The 14,904-nt window shown below is 40.1% G+C and overlaps 1 protein-coding gene across 1 annotated transcript; it reads left to right on the forward strand.

Annotated features, from left to right (window-relative positions):
* The first annotated feature begins 3,288 nt into the window (after window positions 1-3,288).
* LOC142970318 (macrophage-stimulating protein receptor-like) lies at window positions 3,289-14,315 on the forward strand. Its single transcript, XM_076110468.1, has 20 exons — window positions 3,289-4,488; window positions 5,885-6,061; window positions 6,190-6,309; window positions 6,837-7,007; window positions 7,709-7,872; window positions 8,264-8,393; window positions 8,503-8,639; window positions 8,744-8,920; window positions 9,072-9,168; window positions 9,393-9,623; window positions 9,774-9,920; window positions 10,019-10,181; window positions 10,351-10,440; window positions 10,706-10,915; window positions 11,012-11,092; window positions 11,188-11,369; window positions 11,474-11,583; window positions 12,360-12,525; window positions 12,609-12,745; window positions 12,944-14,315. Exons 1-20 carry the CDS (start codon window positions 3,289-3,291, stop codon window positions 13,173-13,175), a joined length of 4,122 nt encoding a protein of 1,373 aa, XP_075966583.1. The 3' UTR covers window positions 13,176-14,315.
* The last annotated feature ends 589 nt before the right edge of the window (window positions 14,316-14,904 follow it).

Raw genomic sequence — 14,904 nt, forward strand, 5'->3', positions numbered from 1 at the left:
TCATTGTGGAGACTTTCTAATAGTCTAAAATAAAAATGTTGTTATTGCCAATGCTCTAAACCCATAAAGCCATTTTTGGACCTTTTAGATTTGTTCTTGTATATTAACTTGTATTCTGCTTATTCTGCTTCTGTATTTTTTAAATTAGGAGTAGATGTACTTTTCGGAAAATAAAGCTAACTGAAAATGTATTTGTGTAAAAAAAAAAAAAAAAAAAAGACAGAACAATACCCTGCTTATTCATCAAAGCAAGTTTTTTCTTCTTCTTTAACATTTCCGTGGTGATAATAGCAATGAAACGGACTATTGCTTAATGTGTTTGTCATTCATTTTAACAAGCTCAGTGTGGTTTAGGGGACACAAAAACAAACCTCCAGAAGAAAGTTCTGCATGCAAAGGAGTAACGAGAAATGATTCATCATTACGTGTCATATAGAGGCAGTAATTATGGCACACCACGCTTATCTCATCGTGGTGTGTGAACGAGGAACAGACCTCTTCAAGATGTCAAAAGGAACCTGAAATCAGATGCAATACTCACACGATGACCGAAATGACTGCACTGAATCATAAAACAGTCAATTTCAAGTGTGCTAAACCTGTGAGAAATAACCATTTTATGGCAGTTAAAACTTCTTCTGGGAATTTAATCTGGGACATTAAAATATCTCTGGAGGTACTCGTGCAAACTAAATATTCCTTGTATGGACCAAATTGCACATGTTTGTTTGCTCCCTGTGATTTGAGCCAGGTTTTACACAGGGACAGACGCATACTCAAGGACTACATGTGGTGTCCTTAACACTGTTGTTTTTTGACAGTGTGTTTGTTTTCTGTGTGCCATGCATGTTTTTGGTTCTGCATTACTTATCAAAGTGTTCTCTAGTGGCAGTGAATATGGCAACGCTGACTTTTCAAACAGTCTGTGATTACCGACCTTTGGATTCAGTGGTAGATGTTTAACTTTTGGATCTATAATGCTTCATTATACCAATGACAACCTTTCTATTAGGACATTTTGTGATGATGATGAATAGCCTCGTTTTTTATGTTGCAGCCAACATGAGTGAGTTTATTTACTTTCTCCTTTCTGTCAATACTTTTTTAAAATCTGTTAAAGGTCACATTGCTGACAGTATATGAGGTGGTGTGACTAGAGAGGGGAGACATTCCTCCCACAACTTCCTGGCTGGAGTTGTCTATATTTGAGGAGTAACTTCATTCCATCATCTGAAAGCAATGCATTTCTTGGCAACATTCCCCCAGGCGTAGCTCAGACTGCTTTTAAATATTGAGAAAGTTTTTCCACCAAATTCCACACAGTGACGCCTGAGTGGAAACACAGTTGGTGATATGATTTGACTCTTGGGACGGAAACGAAGAGGATATTTTGAGGCGGTCAGATTTCGCAACTATTTCAAACTTCCTTATTGCGTGCGCGGCTTGACAGGAGAGCACCCACTCTAGAGTCAAGCACGTCAGAATGACGGTAGCATTTCCGGTCTTCAACTTTCAAAATAAATCTTAAATCTTACTCAAGGACAGGTTTCCTGATTGGTACCAATACTTGGAGCCAAAATCCAATTGTAGAATATAAAGGCATTTTAACTACAATTTTGTTGCCAAATAATAAAATAACCTATCCAAATCATCCACGTTAGCTCATGCAATGACGAAGTATATGGACAATCTGAATAAATGTTACACTTAATCAAACCTAAGCTCACAGTTCTGCTTAAATTTAAGGATGTTTGAATTCAGTTGTTACATTTTTCAATAAAGGTTACTTGAACTTGAATGTCATTCTGTGAACTGTAAGGTCTGATTTTCATGATCTGTGTGTGTAATTGTTACAGCATAAATATTGGTACAGCATAATTATAAAGATCTGTAATATCATCAGAGGCTTATGATATCAACACATCATGTTTGTAATGTAAAAAAAAAATCATGTTTTCAATTGTAAGGCATACAATTTATTTTGAATCCATCTCCATAACTTTTTTCTCCCTTTTCAGACTATTTCACTGCTGTGACATGAATTTCCCCTCTGGGAAAAATATTACTATTATTATCATTGACTAAAATCAAATCAGTAATAAATCATAATTCAAATGAACAATGTTATTAGAGATGGTGCCTCAAATTCTTGCTAAAAGCATTAGAAACGAATCATTAATCATCACACTCCCACCATGAGGACTTCGTCCTGGCGCACTTTTATTTTGAAGGTGAGTAAGATCCTGTTTTCATCTGTAGACTGTAGTTTTATATCAAAGCCCAGATGTAGTTCATTATCAGGGTAAACTCGGTGCCAGTGGGACTTCGGTGTTGTCAAGTGAAAAGCTGCTGCAGGTTCATGAATGGACCTTCACTAACACAGGAAATTTATCTCTCAAATAATTCACATTTTGAGACTGTTGGACAAATCACGACGACATTCACCCCTTGTCAAAGTGAGGTAAGAAGATTTATTTTTAAATAGCCTACATTTGTTATGGAAGATGTCTAGTATCTATTGGTTCATGTTAATGAATGACTGAACACATTTTCTCATAATTCACAGCTCATCACCAACCTGCACAGGAGATGTAATTTTAGCAGTTATTATAAATACATGATCCTAATCATCTTGACTTTAATGCTCAGCGGACTCTGTTTTGGACATTTTAAAATAGTTCTCCATTACATAATAGTGTATTCAGATTCTGATACAGGATTATTATCATTTGCATAAATGTGTACCCATGAATTTTGGCATTTTTACTTTTTGACTAATTTAGGCTAAGCTATTACTCTGTTTACTCTGTCTATGGCTCTGGGGGGCTGAACATTTTCATTGCTCCACAGGTCGCAGCAAGTCATGTCTTGCCCACAGTAGATTTTATCTTGACTCTTACAACTTGTTATTTTGGGCTTTATCAGCTCTATCGCCCAATAAGTTTCACAGCTATGCCATATCTGTGCACATCAAGTCTTATTTGTCTGAAAAAGCAGCATCTACTGAATCACGGGGCTCAGCAGCTGATACTTTTCCCTCTTCCCTCAGTTCCCCATGCTGCATTTCTCAGTTTAAACAAGCTAACATGTTTACAGTATCCACTTCCACTTCAAAAGCAATGAATCTCTGTTGAACGTGAGATTCAAATGTTGCTGCTCTCTGTCTGTTAAATCTCAACATTCCTTTTGTGTTCTCCCTCACAGAGCTCCTGCTGGTTCTCCAGAATGTTCTCTTTGAGGAAAGCATCTTATCGGTGATACTCAATCACGGTGGGCTGTGACGTGGAGATGGTCACTTGGGCCGCCTTGCTGACAGTATGCACATGGATACAAACACAAACAGCCTCAGGACAGCACACATGTGCTTCTACTCCACACAGGCTGGTGGATTTCTCTGTAGAATATTCCCTCCCCCACTTCCAGACAGACAAACCTATACAGAACATAGCTGTGAACTGGGAGGAGAATCGGTCAGACGTGTATGTTGCATGTCAGAATGCAATAGAGGCAGTCAACTATGATATGGAACAAATCTGGAAGGTGAAAACTGGACCTGTTGGCAGTCCTGACTGTGAAACTTGTTTGTTTGACATAGAAATAGATCCTGGGGATCCCGTGGATACAGACAATGAGGTTCTGCTTTTTGATCTCTCTGCAGTTCCCACTCCCTACTTGTACATTTGTGGGAGTACTCAACATGGGATCTGTCACTTCATTGACACTGGCTCTCCAAAGCCTGAGCCGATGTGCTTATACAAAAAGGAGCTAAACTCTCCAACCAGCTGTACAGACTGTCTGGCCAGCCCCCTCGGCACCAAAGTCACCCTCGTTGAACAGGGAGCTACAGCGTTCTTCTTTATCGCAGCCTCTGTCAATGACGAAGTGGCACAGAGGTATCCAAGGAGGTCAATATCAGTGGTGAGGCCACTTTCAACTGAAGATGGCTTTCATATGATCATGAATGGCCTGACAGTGCTCCCCAGTCTACGGGACTCTTACAAGATCGATTACATCTACAGCTTCTCCACCGAGGAGTACGTCTACTTCCTGTCCCTGCAGAGAGAAACCCCATCCAAGAGTAACTCAGCTTTTCAGACTCGTCTTGGACGACTGCCGATACGAATTCCAGAGGTGTGGATGTACAGAGAGGTGGTCCTGGAGTGCCGCTACAAACCAAAGCGCAGGAGACGGAGAGAGGATTTGGGAGACACTGTGTATAACGGGCTACAGGCGGCACACTTTGGGCGAGTGGGGAAGGACTTGGCAGAAGAGCTGGGGTTGAAAAAGACGAAAGACATTCTGTATGGGGTGTTTGCAGAGGTGAATGCACATGGCGAACCTCAAAAAAACTCCGCCCTGTGTGCCTTCCCTTTGGCTTATGTAAACCAAGCGATAGACGCAGGTGTGGAGGACTGCTGCAAGTCGGGTTCGGAGCAGCTGTCTAGAGGTCTCTGTCACTTCCAGCCGTGCGAGAGCTGCCCACATGAAGTGAGTAACTCTTCTTTTCTTTTTTTTTATGCCCGACTGTCGTCAGAGCAGAGGAACAGTGCAAAGGTCCTATGCCCAGACAGGAAGTGACCTGTTCTGACAAACACTGTGTAATTAACTCACCTTTGATGGGACAATGAAGTTTATCATTAAGCTGACAGTTTTATATCGTGCTCTTGAGCAATAAGGGACAGTGTAAAGTAAATCTTGACTACTGGAGTAATATATGCCTGTGGGCCGTGACGAAGGTGTGTGAGAGAGCAGGCCATATCAGAACTGGGAGGGGTGGATGAGTCAGTAGTCTGACCTGCACATTGCCACACTGTTTCTCTGCTCTGTTAAGTTTCAGTATGTCTCTGTGAATGGGTGGCAACCGTTTACAGCACAGAGATTTTATATGAAAACTGTTTTATCAAGATTAGAGGCTCAATGATTAGACTAAGTTGGATTCTTCCGGTTGCTACAGTTTTCCTGCCCAGAACAATTAATTGATGAGCTACTGAGAAAATAGTTGGCAGATAAACCTAAAATAAAATGCAGGGTTCACTCTCAAAACACCCTCTTGAAATAGAGCATTTGGCTGTGGTGCTCAACACAATGATAAAGGTGTGGTCTTTTCCCTTTTGTGGAGTTCAAACTGTACAGCCATGTGTACACCGACAGGAATGTGTGCCAAGAAACACAAGTTATAAATCCTGCTGATAAAAAGGTGGAATTCCAAGGGGAGGGACAGTGTTAGACTGTGCCTGGCTTTTACACATGCTATCTGAGTTGGAAACGGGTATAATATTAAAGAAGTGAGGGGTGGGGAGGAAAGAATCTTTCACTTAATCGATAAATGAAAAACTCATGAATCTATCTTAAAGCTGCATCTAAAAAAATTACATGGATACCATATGTATTCAAGCTTCAAATGCTGGAATACTAAGTGACTGAAAAGATCAAATGACGTAAATATAGAGACATTCAAATAGTGGGAAACAAACGGGCATGCTGGGGCAGGTCAGGTATATTGCGTTGCAGTGGAATGCGTATCATTAGTTGAACATATCCTCTTTTTTGAGTAATTACTTTTTGTCAACCAAACTTATACTCTGCCAACCATTTACACACATCAGTCATCAACTGTTTTATGATTATGAAACTATGGAAAGTCCAGTTTCAGTATATGACAATCTGCACTGAGTATCCGTCACCAAGTCAACATATGGAGCCGGAGTCACTGCTGTTTTATGACCTTGTTCCTCTCACAGCTTGTTACTCTATGACTGGAGGCGATACTGTATAGAAACTTCCTTCCCAGAAGGAGACTGATGCTGACGGAGGCAGATACTTTAGATGTGTCTATGTAAAAACTAACACCCTTGCTCTGTATGTTTTTCTCCTGCTTGCACAGAGCTCTGGAGGTAATGACACATGCAGTGTCAAACCCACTCTCGTGTCAAAGCCGCACTTCAGACTAGACCTTTTCAACACGAAGATGAGAGACGTCCTTTTTACTGCTGTCCTGGTCACCACTATTGGGAATCACACACTGGGTCACTTTGGTACCTCAGATGGTCGAATACTGCAGGTAGCAGCATAGAATAGTAATTAAGTGTTGTGTCTTCTTCAGTAGTCACAATAAACATAATTTCAAATGTGAAAAATTTCAAAAATGAAAATCCTTGTGACATTACCTCTCTGTTTTGTGTGGTTTAGGTGATTCTTGCTCGGTACAGGCCTATTATTTTTGCCAACTTCTCTCTTGGAGAAAGCCAAGTCTCCAGGACAGCAGATGTGTACTCAAACGATTCACTTCTCTTCGTAGTGGGAAATAAGGTACATTTTGTAATATCTACTGCAGGTACTGCTTGTCTTTTTGGGGGGTTTGCAGCCTTTAATGGTGCAAACAGACCAACATTTCGACCCCACTGTGTCTTCATCAGAGTCAAAATGGTCAAAAACACAAGGCAAGCACACACACAGTCAACCTACAACCATTTGTCAGTGGATAATTGGTTGAACAGGATTTCAAATCTATTGGATAGTGGATTCAGTGGTTCAAGTGGCACAACCCGTGCACTATAATCAGATCAGTAACAAATGAACACAGATATATCTTAAAGTTACCGAGATAAAGTACAAAAAGCACTGCATCCATACTCAGCTGGAGGACACATGATACATTCTGTTCTTTAATTAGGCCAAAAGGCTAAACTGTGTTAAAAGTATGAATCCGAAATGCTTTTCTGCAGAACAGTGGGTTGACTTGTAGGAGATGTTTTCATGTTTCCCTGCTTACCTTTTGACTGTTTTTCTCTGTTTCTGGCTCAATCCACCCTCGTCTTCTTCTCTCCTGCATCAAGATGTTCAGGGTGCCCTCTGCAGGACCAGGGTGTGCACATTTTATGACGTGCTCCATGTGTTTGACGGCTCCACTCTTCATGAACTGTGGCTGGTGTTCAGGAATCTGCTCGAGGCAGCATGAGTGTGCCTCTCAGTGGAACACAGACTCATGTGCACCTGTCATAACAGAGGTAGATCTGCAGCTAGGTGTAACTGATTAGCCACTGCATGAAGTTTAAAACACCATGGGCCTCATGCATCAACATCCACTTAAATTTGTCCTTTATTTTCCGTAAAAAGAAATAATTTGAGAAGTCAATGCCAGATGCATCAAATGTTCTTAATGGCTGGTGTTGTTTCGTGTGCAAATACTCTGGCATATGCCCAAGAATCGGAGGGATGCCACCAAAAAGCAAAGAGCAGATATGAAAACCATTCAGAGGCTGAACACACACAATATCATCCGAGGATTTTATAGTTTTCATTGGGATCAATAGTATTTATTCAGCCCACAAATGTAATAATCCAGTAATAATGATTACTCTAAAACATATAATAATCTAAATTTGATATGAAATGTTTCTTTATGTTTTCTTGCATTGGACAAACACTTTGTAAACATGGAAAACAAGATGTTTTTCCTTATCTTGTTAAGAGGGCTCTTGAGCACTCTTAAAGAGTAAAAAATAAGAAAACATTGGTGAATCCCAGAAATGAACGGGTACTAACAAAAAAAGAACAAATCATCGATATGAACAAAAATAAGAGGACTTTTTTAAAATATTGTTTCCTGCATGAGGCCCTGTGAGTAATAAAGTTACACCAATCACAATAATAGTACTGATTGTACTGAGACGCTGATTGCTCTGGATGAAAACCCTTTTCTCTGCAGTTTTTCCCTAAAATGGTACCTGCTGGTGCTGAGACAGAAGTGACACTGTGTGGCAGGGAGTTTCAGTCTCCTCTGCGACCCGCCATCATCAGCGGCAAAACCCACATCATCACAGTGGGCTCTGGGACCTTGTGTACCGTGCTGCCTAAGAGCAATAGTGAAGTGTGAGTAGCATACATGCATACAATGTCAGACACAGTTTATTCTCTCAGTTAATGAGGGAAGAGTGATATATATTAGCTTAAATTACAAAAATGCATCCAAAAAGAGATGTTGAGGATCAGACTTGTCACTTTTTATTTAGGTAATAGATTTAGGGTTTATTAGCATTTGTTAAAATGTTTTCTAATAGTGAGGTGTGGCTGGCTAGTCTTAACCTGAAAGAGCAATTTATTTTTCCAAAATGAAACAAAATTGTTGAAACTTATAAATACTGTGGAAATGTTTCTGTCTCATTGCCACATTTGCTGTTGTTCATTTCTGTCTGACTAGCCGTTGGAATGTCTTCATCTATTGAATTCATAGACATGTCAGTCCTTGTTTTCTTTAATACAGTCTAGTATGCAAGATTCAGGAAAACACGCCAAACCAGGACCTCAACATCACTCTGGAAATACACGAGGGGGATGTGGAGGGCCGCTACACAATTGAAGGCACAGCACAGATGCCTGGCTTCTCTTTTGTGGTGAGAATGGAAACATTTAAACATGTTTCTGTGTATGGTCTCTATTTGCCTAAATTATCTGTATAATGCAACATTGTTAAGTGAAAATCTTTCACCTCTGTCTAACCAGGAGCCTAACATAACAGAAATCAGGCCTGACTATGGACCTGTGTTTGGAGGAACGATGGTTACACTGACGGGCAGATATCTTAATTCTGGGACACAGAGAAATATCTTATTTGCTGACAAAAAGTGTAACATCCAAAGGTGAGCAAGATAGAAGAATTCGTCTTTTGCTTACAAATTAATTATGCTCTACAACACATTCATTTAATTTGGTTTTGGCTTCTGGTTATCTCTTTTCTTTTCAGTGCTCCTGAAGGAAATGGGACTTCTTCGATTGTCTGCCTCACACCAGCTGCAGCAGGAGTTGGAAAGGTACCTGTGACAATCTTCATTGACAACTTTCAAGTGACGACCACCAAGATGTTCTCCTACAAGAAAAATCCTGTTATAACCGCTGTACATCCTCATTGCAGTTTCCAAAGGTTAGGACGCTGATCCCAGTCTGCTCATGTCCTATTATTGGACTCCAAATGAAGTGATATCATTCAAAAAAAAAAATACCTTTCATTGCCTAAACTTAAAAAGACAATGTTTGCAAATAATAACATATTGCTCATTTGTACTGTCATACAGTGGCTCCAAGCTGGTGATAAAAGGTCAGAATCTTGACTCTGCCCACAAAACTGTGGTTCAGTACACATCCAATCACAATGTGCAAATTCTTCAACGAGTAAGTTAACACTTTGATTTTATCCTTGTGTAAGTCTGTATAGACAGTACATTATTCAATTAAACTACTTTCATTTCAGTTAAATTCAAACCAGGTCATTCAACGATTTCAGCCATGAGTTGCCATCTTACTCATTCCTTCAGTTCCAAATGAAACTGTATATATACAAACTGTTGTTGTGATTTCTAACAATAACAACACATAATATGCTTATTTCACTTAAGGTCTGCAGCGGCACAAGTAATGCCACATATATGGAGTGCTGGGCCCCTGCTTATCCAGAGGAAATGCCAGAAGAAAAGTCTGACGCGGGATATATTTATATTCACATGGATGGGAAAAGTAACCTCTGGAAGAAACGTTTCGACTACCACCCTGATGCCAAAATCATTCCCATTGAAAATGAGGACAAACAATTACTACTAAAACCAGGAGACACGGAAGTTTCACTGCATGTATGTAATGTACACACTCTACCATTACGTTTTGTTCCCACATCTATTTATACAACACGTTTTGTTGCATTAAAATCTCAATCCAAACAATACTTGAACAGCGCAATTATTAATATCAGTGCATTCTTCTCTTTTTTCGCAAATGAACAGCATAGCAAACTGAGTACAGTGAGTTCATGTATGAAGATCACAATGACCATTGGGGGTGTGGACTGCAATGCCCAGGTTCTGTTAAATGAGCTGACCTGCAGGATTCCTAAAGGCCTGGTTATTCCCAGCGAGGGATTGCCTGTCGAGGTGAGAGAGTCTTTTTTTAAATCATCAACGTTAACTTTATAACTTTATACTCATTTAAATGTTTTTACTGAGAGTCACCATCTGTTCCACTGCTGCAGGTGTCCGTGAATGGGGAAGTTTACGGTGTGGGAACAGTAGTCAACGATGACAGCAACAACAACACTGTGATTGCGGGCATTGTGGTGGGCATTTTGGCCGCATTGGTAGTAGGTGCCGGCCTTGCATTACTTGTGATGATCCATTTGAGGAAGAAAAAGAGAGGTTAGGAAATCCTGAAATCTAGAACACTTGCAATTTAACTTTAATCCGGCACTAATGGTCTGTTTACTATTAACCTGATCAACTGTGACTTTTGCTTTTTGACTTACTTTACAGCATGTTTTCATAGATTATTGCGCAGTAATTTAATTCATCATGTGTCTCCTTTTAGCAAACATAGAGAGTCGTTTGTCAACAGTGTTTTCACGGAGCCGAATGGACAGCGGTCATAATATCTCTCCGACAGGTGACTACAGACGAGGTGACAAATCCAAATTCATTCATTCATTGTCCATTTTACTGTAACTTTTAATCATCAGCAGCAGCTGCCAAATAAATGTTCAACAAACATCATCAGTTTCCCTCTGAGTATTGGATGGTCTCTTCTAACTTGTTTCACTGTAAGTGAAGATTGTATCACATACTGTAGTCTGTTTTCTAAGAGAAGTAACAAAAGATGCAATGGCCTGTTGAGTCCAACAAATTCGTGACATGGTTCCCTTGTGTGTTTCCCTTGTGTGCTGCAGTGGATCTGTCCAGTCAAACATCAGGTTCAGGAGGAATCGCCTTCCACGGTTTAGCGTATGCTGCCAGCTATGATCATCTGTCCATTCCTTTAATGTCCCGGGACAATATGTCAATGGTCAGTCTGAGCTCTGAACTTCTTGAAGAAGTCAAAGATGTCCTGATCCCGGCTGAGATGCTCCGAATTGAGGATAGCCAATTCATTGGCAAAGGTAAGTCTCTTGTCTTTTATATTTGTTGTTTTTGTTCTTTCCTTCCAATATTTTTATACTAAATATTCACAATGACCACATTTTCTTCTCATGCAGGCCACTTTGGTACAGTTTATCATGGATACCTGATAGACAGCAAAAAGCAAGAGACCCACTGCGCTGTCAAATCACTGAACAGTATGTGAATACCTTTTTTTTTTAAATAAATGAAATCAGTATCATATGAGCTCCTGGCTGTTGGATTAATCTGTATATCTGTATGTGTTGAACAGGGATCACAGATTTGGGGGAGGTGGATCAGTTCCTCAGAGAGGGCATCATCATGAAAGGTTTCCACCACCCCAACATACTGTCTCTGCTGGGCATCATGCTGCCTAAAGAAGGGCTCCCTCTGGTGGTTCTGCCGTATATGATGCATGGAGATGTGCGTCACTTCATCCGCTCTGAGAAAAGGGTAAATTGCGCAATGAAACTTTCTGGACCGGGAGGTTTGCGGGTATTTTTTAATACTTCAGAACATGGATGTTTGTCTATTCGATACTTCCTTGTCCTTCACAGAACCCAACAGTGAAAGACCTGATAGGCTTTGGGCTTCAGGTTGCCAAGGGGATGGAGTATCTAGCCCAGAAGAAGTTTGTCCACAGAGACCTGGCTGCCCGTAACTGCATGTGAGTGTGAATCATACACTAATTACAGGCCTGTGGCACGTCAGTGGATAAGCTTTGTGAGGTGATGTATTATAAAGGTGTATTTAAGTTTTGGAATATCTTTACTGTTATAATATATGCAAGAAATATAAGTCTTGGTTTGTACCGATCTGTGGTTGACTACAGCACAGAGACATTTGTTAATCCTTAAAAATAACATCACAAAGTTAGTAAAAGGGACATAAAGGGTATAAATACACCAGATTACTGATGCAGTTTGTATTTTGCTTTAACATTAAACTTTTTTTTCAAGTATTTTTAATTTAAATGGATAAAGAAAGAAATTGCTCTGATGATCCCACCAAATGAAAAGTATGACAGTATATTTAAAATTGTATATATACACCTGTATATAAATAGACTTCCCTTTCCATCTGAAGGCGATAAATATTTGAGAAAACTGGTGGTATAGTGTTTCTGTTTCAATCAGCTTATTTGCCCAAACATATTCAAGGAATAGTAGAACATTTAGTAGAACACCCTTTTGCTTTCTTTGAGAAAAATTAGATAATACAATTGATGCCACTCTCCCACATTTCACTATTTCTGCATCCCACCTGTGCATAGCAAATCTCTAAGGAGACCTCACTGCTTATCAACACTGATTGTCCAAAATGGTGTAAATTAAAGTTCACCTGGCCTTCAACCTCTTGAGCACACCTTGAGTCTAGAGATGTGTCATCTTGACAGGAAGTGGCAGAGAGAAGATGTTTTCTTAAGGTGCCTTCTTATTTCAGGCTTGATGAAACCTTTACAGTAAAGGTGGCTGACTTCGGCATGGCAAGGGACATCTATGACAAGGAGTACTACAGTATTCAAGATCACAAACGGGTAAAGCTGCCAGTGAAGTGGATGGCCATCGAAAGCTTGCAAACACAAAAGTTCACGATCAAGTCTGATGTGGTGAGTGTTCTTTCTCCAGTCTACTGCAATATGCTTGTTACAACTATTACGTATCTCCAATATATTGCATTTCTGTTTCCCAGTGGTCATACGGCATCTTAATGTGGGAGCTGTTGACCAGAGGTGCTAGCCCATATCCAAATGTGGACCCCTATGACATCGCACACTACTTGTTGAAGGGACGTCGGCTTCCCCAGCCACAGTTTTGCCCTGATACTCTGTAAGAATCATAACTGCACCCTGTAAACATCATATGCCGTAATGACTAAACACATTTCTTGCAGTATCTTATCATCATTATCTCAATTTAATCAATTATTTTCAAACTCACAATGGCATCCAATAGTTCAGTTACCTACCCACATATTTACTGACGCATTTGCTAATTTCTTAATTGACACATTTATTCATTCCACAGCTACTCTATAATGCTGACATGTTGGGACCCGGAGCCTGAGTGCAGACCTAGCTTCAACTGCCTAGTTACAGAAGTGCAACACATCCTGTCCTGTCTGGAAGGAGAGCACTACATGAATCTGAAGGTTAACTATGTCAACTTAGACCAGCCACGGCCCTACCCGTCCTTGACTGGATCTGCAGATGAGGCCGAGGCCTCAGACTTGGACTCAGACAGTCCTGCTGGCAGCTGAGGGTGCAAAGTCCTAAGACTCTCCGATAGGAACGCAGGATCCGGATTAAAGTTCGACAGCACACAAGAAAAGTGACACGGTAACCTGGATCCAACCATGCGTCACATACATTGTTGATCTTTTCTACAAACCTGAGCACATTGAAGGTTTGGCTACTGATTTAAAAGACACTGTAGGTACTATAAACTCTTATTGCAGCTGAGACAAAACCACGCTGGAAGTTCCCCATCCTTGTTACCTGGTTTTATTTGTAGCAAAATGGAGTGTCGCAAAATGAATGTAAAATGTGCAATTGTTCTCAGACAGAATAGGATGTGAGACTATGTGCTGATGTCTCTAAGTCATTGCATTGGACTGTTAAACACAGGGTCTATAAATGCTGACGTGCGCTCAAGGGTCAACTTGTTACTTTTTTTACACAATTGTCCTGGGGTATAATAAAGATTATATCTCTTCATATAGGCTATAGAATGTAGACTTAGTACAAAAGGACGTGTGCATGTGAAATCATCCTACTGGATGCAGAATAACTCAAGCTATTGAAGCTGTCCGTGCTGTTCAGATGTCAATGATTAGAAACACGTCCAGTACCTGTCGTTATCACTAGAGGGCAACCAATGCCTCCTTCTTAAGCATGCTTCAATGGCTGCTGCAGTGACGTCTGCTGCACTACGGCAGATAGCTCAGAGCAAATATGTTACACAAACAGTACCACTACAATATATTCAGCTGAACAAACTCATTCCTTCATTCAATTCAACTCAATCAACACAGCATAACATGCTGTCCAGACTGTGCATTCCTCCTTGTTTCCTGCATGTAATTACAATGATCTTCACAGCAAATTAAACAATTCATGAGATTTAAGAATGTATGCACTGATTTTCCAACTGCGGGTTCATGTGCAATGCGGTTTAACAAAAAAATATATTTATGTCGACCAACAAGCTTTCCACCAGGGGTAATAACTTTGGTTCTAGTATACTTGATTTTTGTCATTGCTGCATTTTCTCTCCTTCCTGCCAAGCTTTACCTGGTTTTTCTTTGCTCTAGGTTTCACTGTAAAGAGTGTTTTCGCGCTGACAAATGGTCAATTGTGCATATGCAATACATGTCAAGTAAAGGGTATCAACAAATTAAAGTCTCCCTAGACCTGTTTTTCCAAGCCGTATCCTGAATTTATACAAAGAAGAATTCAAACAAGATAGTTCTTCCTCAAAGAAAGTCACCTAAAATGTTATTCCTAACAGTTGTTTTTCCCCCAGAAGTCCTGATAAGCGTATCATCAAAGCAAATGACATCGGGCGGAGCCAGTACAGCCCTTGTGCTCGGTCAGGTGGATGAGAAGAAAAACACACACTGTTAGAGGTCTAAATGATGTCAGCCCAATCAGAGTGAACACTGCATGCTTCTGTCTAATCTGTGTATCTAGCATTTGTAATACTCTCTATGAATAATTTATGGGTCTTAAAAAAAAAAAAAATGGTGGCAGTAATAATGTTTATAATGACAAGCTCTAGTTGTATTCAGGTAGAGGTTCTGGATTTGAAAATAAGGTGATGTCTGCAGCTAGATACCGAACAGAAAGACAAAATTGTGGATATTTTTTACAGTGACCTACCATTGCATTTGAGATTTTATTTTATTTAAGTAATGCAAAAGCAAACACAGGATGTAATGTGTTTAAATTTAGGTAGTAAAACATCATCAAGGTAGTTCCTGGGCTCTT

Source organism: Anarhichas minor, unplaced genomic scaffold, assembly GCF_050575085.1.
Source record: "Anarhichas minor isolate MPS153535 unplaced genomic scaffold, ASM5057508v1 ptg000043l, whole genome shotgun sequence".
Taxonomy (NCBI): domain Eukaryota; kingdom Metazoa; phylum Chordata; class Actinopteri; order Perciformes; family Anarhichadidae; genus Anarhichas; species Anarhichas minor.

Excerpts from the sequence above, each read along its gene's own strand:
- LOC142970318 (XM_076110468.1), top strand. The coding sequence starts at position 3,289 with ATGGTCACTTGGGCCGCCTTGCTGACAGTATGCACATGGATACAAACA. Across the intron at positions 12,526-12,608 it reads TCACGATCAAGTCTGATGTG|TGGTCATACGGCATCTTAAT; the intron begins GTGAGTGTTCTT and ends TCTGTTTCCCAG. Across the intron at positions 12,746-12,943 it reads CAGTTTTGCCCTGATACTCT|CTACTCTATAATGCTGACAT; the intron begins GTAAGAATCATA and ends TTCATTCCACAG.